This window comes from Eubalaena glacialis, chromosome 8 (assembly GCF_028564815.1).
Source record: "Eubalaena glacialis isolate mEubGla1 chromosome 8, mEubGla1.1.hap2.+ XY, whole genome shotgun sequence".
Classification (NCBI taxonomy): domain Eukaryota; kingdom Metazoa; phylum Chordata; class Mammalia; order Artiodactyla; family Balaenidae; genus Eubalaena; species Eubalaena glacialis.
Genome location: NC_083723.1, coordinates 68,444,721 through 68,461,064, shown reverse-complemented (window position 1 = coordinate 68,461,064; position 16,344 = coordinate 68,444,721). Strand labels below are relative to the sequence as shown.

The 16,344-nt window shown below is 39.9% G+C and overlaps 1 protein-coding gene across 2 annotated transcripts in view; it reads right to left on the bottom strand.

Annotated features, from left to right (window-relative positions):
• Positions 1 to 16,344, bottom strand: part of SLC25A13 (solute carrier family 25 member 13) — a 203,084-nt gene that overhangs the window by 4,152 nt on the left and 182,588 nt on the right. For both annotated transcript variants that reach the window (XM_061197766.1, XM_061197768.1), the window contains exon 15: positions 7,507 to 7,645. In XM_061197766.1, coding sequence (XP_061053749.1) covers positions 7,507 to 7,645 — 139 coding nt within the window. The remainder of the gene's footprint in view (positions 1 to 7,506; positions 7,646 to 16,344) is intronic.

Genomic DNA, 16,344 nt, shown 5'->3' with positions numbered 1-16,344 from the left:
AGCTAGAGAGTAGAAGGTCATTTACAACAAAAAGAAAGCATGATTGGCAAAACACAGCTTTGGTACAAGGATACATTGTATAACACAGGGAATACAGCCAATATTTTACAATAACTAGAAATGGAATATAACCTTTAAAAATTGTGAATCACTATGCTGTACAACTGAAACTTATATAATATTGTACCTCAACTGTACCTCAAAAAAAAAAAAAGAAAAGAAAACCCAGCAAAAACCAATAAACAGATATCATATGACAAAAAATACAACTTTGGGGTAAGTCAGCCTTAATTTTCACAAATATCCCATTAGTATTTGTAAAAAAAATGTGCTTCTCTGTTTATGGGACACAGAGTTAATATCTATGTATTTTGGATCAAGGTTAAGTTTGCCAGAATCCCTTTGCACCCTTATCTATATTATCTACTTGATGTACCAGTTTCTAAGAAAAGTGTAATGATTTTCATTTAGAAAGAGAAAATACCACATTCTCATACTTTTAACTTGAGGTTTTATAAGACGATATTATGTTGATAATACAGAGAGGCTTCTTAGTGAACTTTATCTTTTCTAAGTGTAAAATATGCCTCTGTGCTTCTGAATGCTATTTTTAAACTCCTGAATTCCATTTAGTTTGACATTAATATTGCTACACTTGCTTATTGTTGGTATTTGCCTGGTACATATTTTTCAATCCATTCTCTTTCCATCTTTCTATGTCACTGTTTTCTCGAATTTCAGGTGACTAGATTTTCTTTCACAACTTGGCTAAAAGTGTTTGTTTTTACTAGGGGCACTGAACGCATTCAGTTGTGGCTTGTAGACTGATTTCTGCCATCCTGGGTTAGTTACGGTCTTTTTTTCCTCTGCTTCTAGGTGTTTCCCTTTTGATTTCCACCCTTTCCTGACTAATTCAATTTGTCTAAATATCATAAGCGTTTGTTATACAGGTGTGAGTTACAGTGTGTGCAACGAATGAGCACTGACATCTCTGCAAGCTGAGGAGGTGGTGCCCCCTCCCTTTGTCTCCCTTTCTATTACCTGCCTCCCAACGACACTTCTTGTACAAAAACACATAAGCCAAGGTTAGCAGTCATTCAGACCGACTCTCGGGTTTAACTTTTATCTGCTCTGTTTCATATATCCCACACTGTCCTCTTTCTTAAGTTCACTTTTCATTTTGCCTCCGAGAGGTCTGTGAGGGGTACCTGTGAGTCCTGGCTGGGAGGGACTACCCTGGTTTGGCCCCTGCTCCTGAAGGCAAGCGTGCCTGCTGGGAACGTAACTGCAGATCAAGACCTGCTCTCCTCGGCATTTTGACGGAAGCCAGCACCGCAGACAAGAAGCCAATCTTCCACTACTGATTGGTTTTCTGTCCTCTTTTCCTATTGCTTCTCCCTGGATAACTCCTATTAAACAGATGTTAGACCTCTCGGATTCATCCTACATATCTCTTAAATTTTCTGTTATTTTTCATCTCTGTATTTGTGATCCATATTCTAGAGTTTTTTGTTTGTTTTTCCCCATGACTTTATTTTCCATGTGTCAAATTTGGTGTGTTTTTTTTTTTATGGATTTCTAATTTTGGCAATCTTTTTATTAGCTTTCAAGAAAGCCTCCTTACTGAGTGTTTCTTTCAAATCTGAGGACCCTAATTATAGTTCTTAAAAGTTCTCCTCTGTTCCCTGAATTGCCTGTTTTCTCTGTAATTCTTCTGTTTACTTACCTTATTGCTCCTTGTTGTCTGAGGGGACCCCTGGCTGTCTACTGACATTCAAGTTCAAAGGACAGGCTGATTTGTGCTGTGGACAGCTTCCACCACACTCTGGGCCAGCCTCACCCACAGGCCTGTCTCCTGAATGGAGAGAGTTTGTGAAATGGGTGAGGCCCGTAACTGCATGCAGGGGCTAAGATAGGCTGGCAGGGCAGGGACCTTCCAAAGCCTGCAGTGCGGGGTGCTTCACTCTGGAGGTAGAAGGAATTATTTTCTACCTCTCTTTGGAAGAGCTGCTATTAGTTCATTTTTTTTTTTCCCCCTGCATCTGTGGTAAAGGTCTGGAATTACCGTTAAGCCTTGCCCTGCTTTCTTTCAGTTCTTTACAACTGCCCTCTCCAGGCAAGTGTTCCCTTCCTTTAGAATACAGCTCTGGGCTTTTAGCCTCGATTCAAATGTTGCCTGAAGTTGCATATAAAAAGGAGAAGAGAGAGGAGCAAGCCGACCTTCCCGCAGTACATGCAGTTCCTCAACTCTTGTTAATGATTTACCCTAAAACCTCCCCCAACACTCAAGGCATTTTATCTATTGTTCACTCCGAGGTTAAAATTATCTGGTTTTGCTCTTACATTAATAAAAGTAGTTTCTCCTGCCGGTGTTTTGGGCTGTGGCATTTTTCACTTGTTTCAGGTTTTGGTTCCTATCTTCTGAAGGCTGGTGCTAATAAGGAGTTTTTTAACATGCATTTTCTAACATTTTAAGGTATTTGGGAGGAGAGATGGATCAACATGCTCAGTCCATTACCTTGATCCAACCTCTCCATTACTCTTTTTAAGGATCTAAGAATTGCTTTTAAATTATCTTAAGCTTTATGTCCACATAATTAAAAAATTGTTATATTTTATATAATTATGTGCCAAGGGTACTTTTCTCCTAACTTAATTGTTCTAATACATTTGTAAAAGCATCATGATCAGTCACACACATAACTCTTCCATATCTGTGTTTTGAACAGCTTTTAAAGATATTCCTGAATTACTACTTAGTCTAAAGCTAATTCATTCAAAGACAAGATCACAAGACCATCACTGCAGTCTGACTTGTTCCTCTACCTCTCCACTCGGACAAGATCATCTGGGATGAGTGGTCACTCTATAACATTTGAGAAGTATTAGATATCCTTCATTTGATATTATCCCTAAACCATACTGAAATGCCCTTCATTAATCAAAAAAGTAACACTTAATTAGAGTGAGTCAGAATTTGGTTCCTTAATTTCAGGCCCCTTGCTTCAACCCTCACCTTCTGACACATGAGGCACTTTGGCTGATGAACATAAATTCAAATATCTGTTGGTCTTAACTCGATCCTGTGAATTAATGGAGACGTTCCCAGTATCTAAAGATCTTCCCAGTTTATCACTAGATACGTAGACCTAAAAAAATTTAATATTCTCTACGTTTTAAGATACTAACAACCACCTGTTAAAAAGCTGTATATTACTAAAGCAATCTAACTTTAAATCAAATCGCATTTTTGGAGAAAGTAAGGTAATACTTACTGAATAACTGAAATTCCTGTCAAAACATAAAAGGTAAAATCATGTTCACTGAACCCAGATCCATCTTATGTGTAACAGTATTGTTCAACAAAAAATATACGTATCCTGTGTAAGAGATAAATTGAAATATAAAATATAAAAATCATATTTTATATTAAAATGTGTATTTTATATAACATATAAAAAATAGTATTAAGACATTTCTTATAATAAATAAGTTAGTGGTCAATTACTATTCCTCATAGCTTATTTTGAGATCAGCTTTTCTCCTTTCTCTTAATGACAACAAAGATCGCTCTGGTCCTGGGACCTACTTCCTGGGTTTCTGTGCATACCCACCCATCACTGTGTCCTCTCCTGAGGAAATGCCTTTCTTCCCCTGGTGTCCACAAGAGGAACATGGGGGTCTGATCTGGCTTGCAGCCAACAGCCCACACATGTGTGGTGCATTCTGTGCTCACTGCCCTTCTTGATGGCGTTGCACTGGGCACACTTCTGACCACAGTCTTCTTGCCCTTTCCATACCGAATTCAGCTCCCTGGCCGAGCACGCCTGCAAGGCTCTACACTCGGCAGATGGTGGCCCTGCTTCCTCCCAGGACATCAGTTAACTGCTTATCACTGGATATAGATGTTTGTGTTTATCTTACTAAAAAAAAAAAACATTACTAATCTTCCTTATTAATTCGGATACATTTTTAGGCATTTTAATTTGGATTTTCAGGTAAACAATCATTTTCAAATAATGATAGATTCATTTCTTCTTTTCTAATATTTATGCCTCTTACTTCCTTTTCATATTTACCACATTGACTGGAACCTCCAAATAAGGCTAAAAAACTGGATAACAGAAACATCCCTAACTTTAATGAGAATGGAGGTTATGACAGTTGCCACTGGCTTCTGATATCTGTTATGAAACTAAGAAAGTAGCTTAGTTCTCATTACATAGTTTATACAGGTTTGTGGAAGATAAAGACCATCAAGCTTTGTGGCTTATCTGTCCTTTCAAGAAAAAAGCAATGACGAAGTCTGTCTTATATTATCCTGCCTTACAGGGAAGGGGAAGATGGACAATAAAATGAAAGTAAACGTTCTATAGTCAGCGTGGCAGTTCGCTCCCAAATGGGCCTCAGTGATCTTCACCTCCTGGCGTTCACACCTCTGCCTCTGCATCGTCTTTGTGCACGTTACGGAGGGCTGATCAGTAGGGCTAATAGGACGGTGTGGAAATGAAGGAGTGCGACTTACAAGGCTTGGTCATAAAGACACTGCAGCTTCTATTTGCTTCCTCTTCTTCTCGCCTTCCTCCCCCAACTTCTCCTGCCCTGTCCCTCCCTCTCTCTCTGGTCTTGCTCTGGGGGAAGCCAGCCGCTGTGTCACGAGGACATCCAAGGACCTATGGAGAGGCCCTGTGGCAAGGAACTGACGGTCCTGCCACTGCCGTGCGTCCTGCCAATGCCGTGCGTGCGACTGAGCCGTCTTGAAAGTGCGTCCTCCGACCCCAGTCAGGCCTTCTAGAGCCCTGGCTGACGTCTTAATTGCAACCTCATGACAGACTCGAGCTACAGGTCCCCAGATAAGCTGCTCCCAACCCACAGAAACTGGGATAATAAACATTTGTTGTTTGAAGCTGCTAAGTTTGGGGTAACCTGTTATGTGGCAACAAATAACTAATACAGAAGGTATGTGGAAAACAACTCTGAAAGACAACAGGATGGCTAGAGGGCTAAAATAATAGCAGAATGGGGATGTAAAGCAGTTCAAACTTTCAAGAAGGACATGGCAATGCCTTAAAAACAATCATAATTTTTTTTTTTTTTTTTTTAACCAGCAAACTCACTTCAGAGAATTTACTTCTCCCAAGAAAACAATCCAGAATAGGGGGAAAAGCCTTATGCACAAAGATGTTTTTTAACAATACCATGTATTTAAATTTTTTTTTGAAAAAAAATTTTGTTATTTAAGATTGAAGATGATATAAGTATGCAGCAATTAAAAATTTTGTTTACAAAGTTTTAAATGACATAAGAAAATTAATATTATTATTGAACATTTAAAAATACTTATTATGTGCCGGGTGCTTTCCTGGATCTTTATATCCATTAATTCACTTAATCCTCATAATAATCTTACGAGACTAAGACTATTCTTATTTCCATATAGAGGTGGAGAAACAAGCCGAGAGGCATTAAGTAACTCATTCAGGTCATACAGTTCTCAGCAGGGAAACTGGAATTTGAACCCGGATAGTCTGACCCCACAGCACATGCCATGAACCATTTTGCTGTGATGGTGAACAATGCTTCGGAAACGAAGTGAAAACCACATACCTATAATGTGATCACAGCTCTGTTAAAAACCATCCAAGGGGGAGAAATTAGCAAAAATATTAAATGGTGATTATCTTAGAGTCATGGAATAATGGATACTGTTATCTTATTTACGTGTTCCGATACTTTCCAAATATTTTACAATGGTCAATATTTTCATAATCCTACGAAAAACAGAAGACAATAAACTTTAAAAGAGAAAAAAAATCCACTCGTAATTTCTACAGTTCTGGCAGCACGGATCACCCAGGAAAACTTGTACCCAGAGACAAAAATTATGTCTGGGTAGCTATCTTCTCCAAGGGAAGAGTTAAAGGCAATATTTTTGTGGTTCAAAGAAAACAAAGCTTGGAGAATGTCCTAGACTTTGATCTGAGCTCTAATACTTATCTTCTGATTTCGCAATTGATTTTTGGAGTGATTTACAGACAGATTCTCTTGGATTCAACATAATGATGGCTAACATGTACTGAGTATTTACTCTCTGCCAGGCTACAGGCTAAGTCCTCCACATGGGTGCTCTCACTAGAGCCTCATAACCACTCTCTCCAGTCAGTACAATTACCATCTCCCTTTATGGCTGAGGAAACCAAGCCCGGGGAGCTTAAGTAACTTGCCCGAGGTCACATACTACTAAGTGGTATGTTAGTTCTCCCCAGTAGGTCCTACCTTATTTCAAGTAAATAACTGGAAATAAATTGTATTATACCCTTTTGGCTCAAAAGACGTTATCGTTTATACATCTGTAAACGACATATAAAGGACACAGTGAGTGAGTCAACGGCCAAACTGGGATTAAAACAGGGAATTCTATGGTTGAGTCTTGAGATCATGCTTTTCTGATTTAGGTAGAGTGGTCTCACTGCTACTCATACAACGAGGCTCCCTGAGCAGCCAGGAAAGGACAGCCCTGCCTCATACACCAACATCACCACCTTTGAAGAAAAGGGATTAACCAAGAATTACAGAGGCGCTCCATGGGTTCCCGCCTCCAGGGCTCCCCAGGCTACAGGCAGGACACGGGGCTCACAAAACAGCAAACAACTTCTCAAAGCAGGAGGTAGTTCTCAACAGACTCAAGCCACATGTCTGAAGAGAACAACACCTGTATCAAAATTGTTTGGACCCAGGCACCCCATGACTGCCTTAGGGTCTGTTAACTCATTAAATGTTTGTTACCACCTGGAGAGCTAATCCAGATTGTTCTAGCCTTTAGGGTCTCTAAACAAGGAGAAGCATCAAAGAAAGGACTCATTCCTGCTGGGGCTATAATCAAATTTCCTCTAAGGATTTACACTGGGAATGTAGAAGCCAACGTCTGCATCTATTTTCTTCTGTTGATACTTTCACTGTAGCACTATAGAAGACAGTCATTTCTCTCTGAGATTCAATACACACACACACACCCCACCCCACCCCCCCAAATCTTACAACCTTACACAGCTAGCAGGAATCAGGTATCTAATAGACCCAAGCTGTTTCTAGTTCGATTACATTTCTTTTCTCTCAATGACAATAACTACTGCTTAAATTCTGGACAAGTTTTATGTACTATTTTGGTTAGACACCTTTAAGGCATAAGTATTAACATTTTTAAAAACTTCTGACTGAACAGTTCTTGTTCTTACACCATGAAGTGAAACTATGAAATGACATGGAACCTGAATTGGAATCCAACAATACTACAAATGCACCAATTGTTAACGAGCTTTTTTTGGAGTTGAGAAATTAAGCTTGTCTAATAGTCTAACCCGCCAGAAGTGAGATTCATTTCTTTCCCTTTCATTTTAGTAGCTCTTCAAAGCAATCTAAAGCCATCTCACATGTACCCTGTCGAGAACTATAAGCAAAAATTCCAGTGCAGTGGCACGGTGGGAACAGAGCTCTGAGGACACTCACCGGCTATGGCGCCAGCTAAGAGCAGGCTTCCGGGGCTAACCTGCCCATCTTCATTTGCAAGGGAAGCCTTCACATGAGCATAGCATGGGAAGTAGATGGCCGAGAAAGGAATGTCCCGCAGAAAGCATGCTTTGGCACCCTGTACGTTTGAAAAGGAAGAAAAACCACATGAAACACATATCCCATTGAGAAGATCAAGCTTCTTTGGAACTTCCCTCAGAACAAAATATTCCTGGAGAAGACCAAATTTGTACTTACAAGTTGAAAGGGGAACAGAAAAAAATATATATAACCCAAATTCTGCAAGTAATAAATCAGAATCTTGTATTTTAAAATAAAACATTTTACTGTGTGGTATAAGCGCGAGGGGAGAGTTCTTGTTTATTCTAATGGTAAGATTTCGATGAAAACATTTTCGGAGCTCTGCCTGCCACATCCTTTTAAATCCCTAATTGACGGCAGGTCACTGGCATTTCAAGGAGGATCTGTTCTCATTAGATGGGCAGCAACAACAAGATACCTCTGTGTTTACACACTAGAAAGTGGACAAATTATAAAGGTGGTAGGGGAAGGGGTTTGTTTTTCATATTGTTTGAGACTCTGATGAAAATGTTGGACTCTTTCCCAGAAAAAATTACACATATGTAAAAAATTAGACACCTTTTCAAGGGGTTCATGGATTCCCCCAATTTATTCATATACTTAGCTCGACTGCCCCAGGGTTTATGAAACATTGATAAATGCCTGTCCTAAAGCCTTAAAATGTTTATAATAATTCCTATATATTAAGGAGCTCTGTGTAGAACAATTAGCAACTAAGGCAAAGTCTTCACCAAATAATTTCTGGTGCCAAAATAATGCCATGGGGAGGCCTTGAAAATTGATGCATGCCCAGAAATACGATATAAAATTCTAATGAAAACCACAAGACATATACTGTGTTTTAGGTAGGCTAAACCTACCTACCTTCAGAAGCCCCCCTTTTCAACACTTAATGATTTAATACCATTTCTTTCACAGATTTCTAATGCCTAAAAATTTTCATCAAATTTAGAGATTCTTCAAGGAAAATAATGAATCCATCCAGATTCCACAGATCTAGCCAAGCCCAGTGACATTTATTGAGGTCTAGTGATGTTGGCTCTCGGGTATTTGCCTGATGCCAGCCTCTAATCTGTCAAAGTTCCTTAACACTACACATCTGTTACTGCAGCCTTTGCTTTTCTGACACCCGCATTACACTCCGGACTCACACTGAGCTTGTGGGTAATAAAGCCCTTAGTCTTTTTCATATGAACCGCTATTAACCTAGGTCTACTGTAACTTAATTAGTTGTCCTAAACAAGTAACATAAGCAGGGCTTTGTGTTTAATCCTATTAAACTTCATCCTAGTTTGGCCCATCCTTCCAACCAGAACAAATGCTTGGAATCTGGATTCTGTCATGTCGGCTATTCTTCAATCAACTCACCCATGGATGTGTTAAGCTGCCTCTGGCCACTCTGAGTACAGATCCCCCATCATGTATGGCCAATCAGCCCACACTTCTGTTAACACCCAAACTGTTAAATGCGTAACTGAAAAGAAGAACTACAAAATTCACCACACCCAAATTCCTCATTTTATACATGTGCAAATTGATGCCCAGGACAGTTAACCTATCAATCACACGTTTATTAAGGGCCTTGCTGTTGGCTTGCTTAAGGGACCTCCTTGGAGGCAGTGCCAGAGACAGGTCCAAAACTCAGGACGCTCAAGTTTTTTCCACCTCTCCCAGTTTTTTCAAGGGGAAAAAGTACAGTATAACACCAGTATCCATGTAGCGTCCAATCCTTTCCCGATGATTAGTTTTTCAAAAAGTTATAATCCAGGGAGTTACTGTGTAAGGGCAATACTATCACTCATTTGTTTGTCTATTTTCACTTCCTTTTTCTTATTTTGCCTACAAACCTTCCCATAAGTTCTGTTTGCTATTTGCTCACATGCAGAGTCTGTCCAGAAGACATTCAAATTAAATACCAAATGACCAACTCATATTAAGATCAGTTAAATCTTCATGTCTGGCTCCTTCAATATAGTAAAAAAATTGCCATATTACTGACTTACTAAACAAATCACTTTGGAGTAATTTTTACGATGATAAAATTCCTCCTCACACAAATCTTGCTTTTTACTAAAGCTATTAGTTTTTACTATGGACCTCATCTCCCAAATTTCTGCATCTATAGAACTTCAGTCTATATGCTCTGCTCATTTTTTTTTCTTTTTCTTTTTTTGCTGGTAATATTTTCCCTTTAACATGTTTCCCCCCCCTGATTAGAAAATATTAAGTGCCTATCACAGACAAAATAGGAAAGTATTAAAAATTTAAATTGCCCTTAATTTTCACCAGCAAGAGATAAACACTGCAACCACCATATATGTTTTGGAGCATCGCCTTCAATAGTAATATTATCAACTGTTCCATAGTTGGGGTCATGCTTCTGTGGTTCAGTTATGCTCTTCTTCTCCTTAAATTCATGCTATCCAGTTTTTTGGTTTTCTTTTTTGTGGGAGAGTGAGGGGGCGGTACGGTCTAACATCTCCTCAGCCATACTGCCTAAATTTCTTTTCTATATGCTGTTTTAAAAACTCCACCATCATCATGGTCTTGGCTGTCCTGTGGATTAGGCCCGGTATTGTCACCCTTGTCAAAGCTTTGTAATGACTTCACTTTCCCATTTTCCTCTCCTGGTCAGCCTGATTCCTCTCAGGTAAAGCTACTCAATGCCCCATTCATCTGATCAATCAAGGCACACCTATCACTCTACATCGTCTTTGATGACTGCTAAGCTAGGCACATCAACCTCTTAAATACCTCCTCTTCATTCATTTAAACCTAAACACCACCCTTTCCAAGTAAGTAGAAGATAGACAAGGAGTAGATTCCACACGGCTCCACACTGTCTACACTTTCTCAATGCTGTATATCTGCCTACGTCAGTGTTGCCTATTTCAGAGTGTAAGCAACCAGGAGCCAGAAACTACTGTCTGATTTAATTTAGAAAACAACAAAATCTTGGGCTGTTAGGGCCTAAGACATGTTCCTGGTGACACTGATTTGGCTTTGCCAACTCCCACAGAAAACACCACAACTAAAGAGAGAAATGAGAGGCTTGGGATACACTGATACGTGACCTGAAATTAGAAACATCCCTGTGACACAAGAAGAGTAAGGCCAAGTGAAGAAGCAGCTGAGTTCTCCCAAGAAGGAACTCTGCTTTCCTGAAATTGTGACAGTAAATCATGTATCAGTGTGAGAATAGAGCCTAATAAGAGGTGTGATATGCTTTAAAAGATGTTTGAAAACAGTTCCAGATGACTAAGAAGAAAAATGACTTGATCAAAACACAGATGAACAAACAAACAAAGAAAGACCACATCTAAGGAAAAGGCAGAGCTACACTGTGAAACACTAAAGGAAAAATGGTCGGAAATATGCTGTATTTTTCCTACCAGGGATCAGACAATGTGCTTAAATAATTTACGCATGCTGGAGCCAAGGTGAGACTCTGTAAGACGTTTCAGGTTTTTGATTATCTGAAAAACAGGAAGGAAAGGGAAAGTGAAGGAAGAAAGATACCTTGTGGAATGGCCACTATCTCTGCTCCACAGAGGCAGGACCATCTAGCCAGCAAGTGAAAACATTTAGAAACTCTAACTTCCACTGAGCAAGGTATGAAGCAGCCCTGGGACCTGAGAGAGGTACCCTCCCCTCTATGGCTGTGTGGCTGTGTAATGAAAGAGCACTGGGGGAAACTGAGCTCTGAACCTTCCTCTCCTGTCAAAACGGCCAAAGGTTGCCTTCTTCGGGGCAGGGAGGGGGACAGGGGTTTAGGAATACACAAGGAAATAATTATTAAAGTCCCATGTAAAGCATCGAGTCCAGGACAAGTGTGAGGGCCGGTGCGGATGAGGAGGTCTGTGGTCCCTGCCTCCTCTCCCGGAGCCTGCATCCTCCCACAGACCAGCACCTGCTCAGGCATCTCCCGGCAGGACGTCACTTCTCCTGAGTCATGAGGTGTCTCTCACCTCTCACACCCCAGGCATCAAAGCCCAGTTCCCAAGGGAAGCTAACTCTGCAAAGGGTTGAAGAAAAAGGCACAGGCTTATTAAATTTCCCTGGTCTCCTCCACCCCTCCTCCCCCACCCCCCGACTTCCTCCAGGCCTAAGGCACAAAGGTAGGTGCCAGTTTGGCACAATGAAAAGGGAGACAGGATGTGAGAAAGGCATTTAAAGTTCCAACAGTGAGAATGTTCCCCAGATTCCTTGATAAATCCTTCACTTCTCAGTGAACACCCATCCTCCAGTCCTACATCAAAATGTAAACCTGTTTGACTTGAATTCTACTTGCCCCACGTACCATTTTTACTAAGTGATCAGCCATTCTGAACAGGCAACTTTATAATAAAGGGAAACATTCCATGATGCCCAAGAGCCTGCGTCAGCAACACAAAAAGAAGTACTTTGGCCATTAAAAAATTAATGAATGACAAAGTGTGTACCACCTAAAATAAATCTTTAAATGTTCCTCCCCTTAAGAAAAATCCCCACATTTCCCTGCTCTAGGCAGCCCTGCCCTTGGACATTCCCTGGTTGGCCCTGAAGTTCCTTTGTACACACAGTAAAATCACTTGGGGGAAATTAATAAATGAAAAATGCAATCACCTGATCTCTTACTCTTCGTTAAAGCACTCTTTCTCCAAAAAGGGGAAATTATTATTATTATTTTTTTCCTTTTTAATAAAAGGCCCACTAATAACAGACAGGAACAATAAAAGGCATCTCAGGGGAGACCTATATGTGAATAAACTAGAATCAAAACTCAGATCTAGTTTAATTATCAAGTCTGGCTCCGTTCCAATTCCATATCCCTCCAAAGTCTCTCCGTCACCATTCTAGTTAAGGTCTAGGAACTTCATTTAACTTCAGTGGTCCATGATGCACAGAGGCCAATTAGACAGCTTTAGAGACGCTGGCCACGGTATTGCCATGGCAAAGGAAATATCTGTTTTACTTCTCATGCTTTTTTGGATGTGGACACTATGGTGAAAGCCCAAAGGAGCTTTAATCAATTCTTAAGCTGCTGGAATCATCCACCCAAGCTTACTCCAGCAGCTCTGTCTCCCATGAAATTTTCAAAGGTAAAACACAACAGGATTTGTATCTTACACACATATGCTGCTACCTCCAGTGTCTTTTTCCTTCTTTTAAAGCTCTTCATCTGGGATGGTATCACACCTGCCCAATCAATCTGAGCGCAGGGGGGTGGAACCATCCTGAAGGATGGTGGTTGATAAAGAAGTCAGGGCCAGGGCAGGTCTTTTCACATGCTAATTCCTGCTTACTCTAGCTGTACCTGCAAATACAGCTTGAAACAGACTATTTCTAATACAGGGGAAGGTAATTACACTCACAAAGGCACCTCTGTGTCAGGGCTGGGCACCAGGAGCCAGCAGGTCTGGGAGACAGAGGCTTAACAGAGACTCCTGCAGTGAATGCACATTGTCTAGCATGGGGGAAAATGCCAGACCGGGGGGGACCCTGCAGCATTCAAGACAACAGTGGTGCACCTTGTCTGGGAAGGTTATTTAATGCTTCTGGCACCTGTAGTCAGAGCCACCCCTCTTTTCCTACCTTACAGGTTTAGAATTTATTTGGCATGTATAATTGTATATTTTGATCCTGGAGCTACAAACAATGGGCAGCATGTCATGTCTTGATCCCTTAGCATTCCTCTTGGTTTCTCCCAAGCGAGTTAACCCTTGTATACACAGCCTGGCAGCACCTCTCCTGCCCAGTCAAGGGACAGTTAGGGATTTGAACAGGGTGCATTTCAGTATCTTGCTGAGAAACATTACTGGTGCCAAGCTCCGTTATGTTGTGTCACTGGCGTTAAAACCAAATCAACCAGCCAGCAATTGGAGACTCCATATAAGTGACACTGAAATTACTTCAATTTGAATATAAAATATCAATGCCTACTACTTTCTTTCTTTAGTCCAGGGACTTTTAGGTTATTGGTGTCTCCTTAATTTCATTGCAATTCTAACAAAAGCACCTTGGTAACTCAAGGTTTTTTGTTAGGCGATGCCACTCGTGTGCCAGGTCTAATTCTCTACTGTTCTACTATTACATGTTGCTTTGCCATCAGTGACGCTCACCATTTAGATGGACTGGAAATCCAATAAGTGGCTCAGAGTTTTATTACATGGAATTTTGGTCTCTGAGAAGCTCTGCCCCTTCACAAAGCTAATCTGTAAAATACGTCCCATCTTTTCCATTTTTCTTTTCTTTCCCTTCTTGCTGTCTTTCCCCCCAACTTCTCCCTGCTACCTATTTGCAAGTTGCATGGTTTGTTTCTAGTCCCAAGGTTTAGACCCTGAAATTTTTACTATAAATACTTAACTTACAGTCTGTTATCTTTACCTTCCTCCTATATAATACTTGCACATTAGACTACTTAAATTATAAGCAACCCCTCCATCTTATCATTGTTATGGACTTTAATTCTAGCTCAGATAACATTAAGCATTGTAATTACCATCATACATGCATACATATATATGTATGCGTATACATACACACACACACACACACACATTTAAATTCAGACAATGTTATTTAGACTAAATATTTACCTCTTTTCTTTGCTCTTCATCCCCTGTTCCACCTCCAAACTACCATCTGGAATCACTTTCCTCCTACTTGAAGTACATTCTAGATTTCCTTTGGTACGGTTCTACCAGTGATATGCTTTCTGAGTTTTGCTAGTCTAAAAATTGTCTTTATTTTACTCTTGTTCCTGGAAGACATTTTTACAGGGTATAGAATTCTATGTTGAAAGGTTTTTTCCTCTACACACTGAAGATACCATTCAAATGACTTCTGGCTTCCACTGTTCCTGTTTTTAAGTTAGCCATCAGTTCAACTGTTCCCCTTTAAAGACAATCTGCTTTTCTCTCTAGCCACTTAAGAGCTTCTCTTCAGCTTCAGTGTTCAGCAGTCTCATTCTGATTGTCTAGTCTGGATTAATTTTATTTATCCTGCCTGGGATTTGCTGTACTTTTTGAATCTATGGATTGATAGCTTTCAATGGTTCTGGAGAATTTTCAGCCATCATTTCCCCTTTCCTCCTGGTTTTCTTTTATACCCATTAGACCTCCTCACACTTTCCTGTGTCTCACTCTCTGTCTCTCTATTCTGAGTAATTCTCTTAGTAATTCTCTCTTCAGCTATGTTTAATCTGCTGTTAAAGCAAGAATTTTGAAATGCTGAATTTTAAATTTCAATCATCATAAATATGTTCACCTTTTTAATTTTTAAAGCAAAAACATTCACTTTATAGCTATGACAATTTTTAAATTTTAAATCTTCGGAGGTTTAAAATGCTGTCAGTTGTTTTTGCCATCTCTTTTTAAAGTGCCTTGTTTCCTTGTGTGATTTGAGACTTTTGCTTATGAGCTGCCCATTTTCCTTGGAACATTATCTATGAAATTCTTTAACATCTGGGCTGAAGGTGGGTTCCTCTTAACGAAACTTGTGTTTGCTTCTGCCAGGTAGCTGGAGGCACTATCAATTCAAGATTATTTAAAATAAATTCCCAGTTTGAGAGTTTTCATATCACTCAAGAAATATAAATTCAGTCTGCAAACCTATGTGAGACAAGCTTGGAGTTCCTGATTCTTAGGGGTGGGTTTTCCCCTCCCCCTTCTCTCTCCCTCCACTCAGAAACAAAGCAATTTTTGTTGCTGTCCAGGTAGTATGAGGGAGCATAAAAAAAATTTTTTTTATTGAACTATATTTCATTTACAATATTGTATTAGTTTAAGGTGTACAGCAAAATGATTCAGTTTTTTATATATATATACACACACATACACACACACACATATGTGTCAAAATGTATCATCTTAAACATGGATCTATATCTGAATTCCGCCACTCCACATCAACATCAGGATACTGCAGGAGCAAGAATACAGACTTTGGAGTCAGAGACCTGGGCTCAGATCACTGCTCTGCCACCTAGCTACCTGATGTTGGGTGAAGTTCTTAAAATCTCTGTACCTCAAGTTCCTCTCCAAAAAAAGTGAGTAATATTTGTACTGACATAAGAATTAAATTTAAATTCAGTGATTAATATAAAGTACCTAGTATAATACCTAGCACAAGGATCTTCAATAAAAAGTGATGATATAAAGACAATTACTACTATCAACGAAAAGCACACCGTCCTGTCGGAGGGGAAAACAGAATTAGCTGATATAGTCTTTAAACAACTGGCAGCTGGAGTGTGACTCCTATATGGTTTCATACCTGAATCACAGGAGAGCTCTATATTTATCAGGCTAAGGGCAAATCTTTTATTTGGCAGAAGATCTAATCCTATCAAGTAAGCTTAAACTAGTTTGCTAAATTGATCATACTCCACATGGGACTCTGGCTGCCACAAGACATATCTCCTTAATTTTATAGTAGATGCACATTTCTCAAATTAGCCATCTTTTAAATACAGAACTTGGTCACAATTAGAAACCAGAGAAATATAAGGATAGATTAGTAGAAATACATCTATCACTTCTGGAAAATATATTCAGAGCCCTCTATGAACAGTGGACTAGTAGCATCACTTCCAATACTTCTAAATATAAAGAACAGCACATTATATTCCAAAGGTTGAGCTAAAATAAAAAAGAGCTGTTGAGGGCTTCCCTGGTGGCGCAGTGGTTAAGAATCCGCCTGCCAATGCAGGGGACAGGGGTTTGAGCCCTGGTCCGGGAGGATCCCACATGCCGC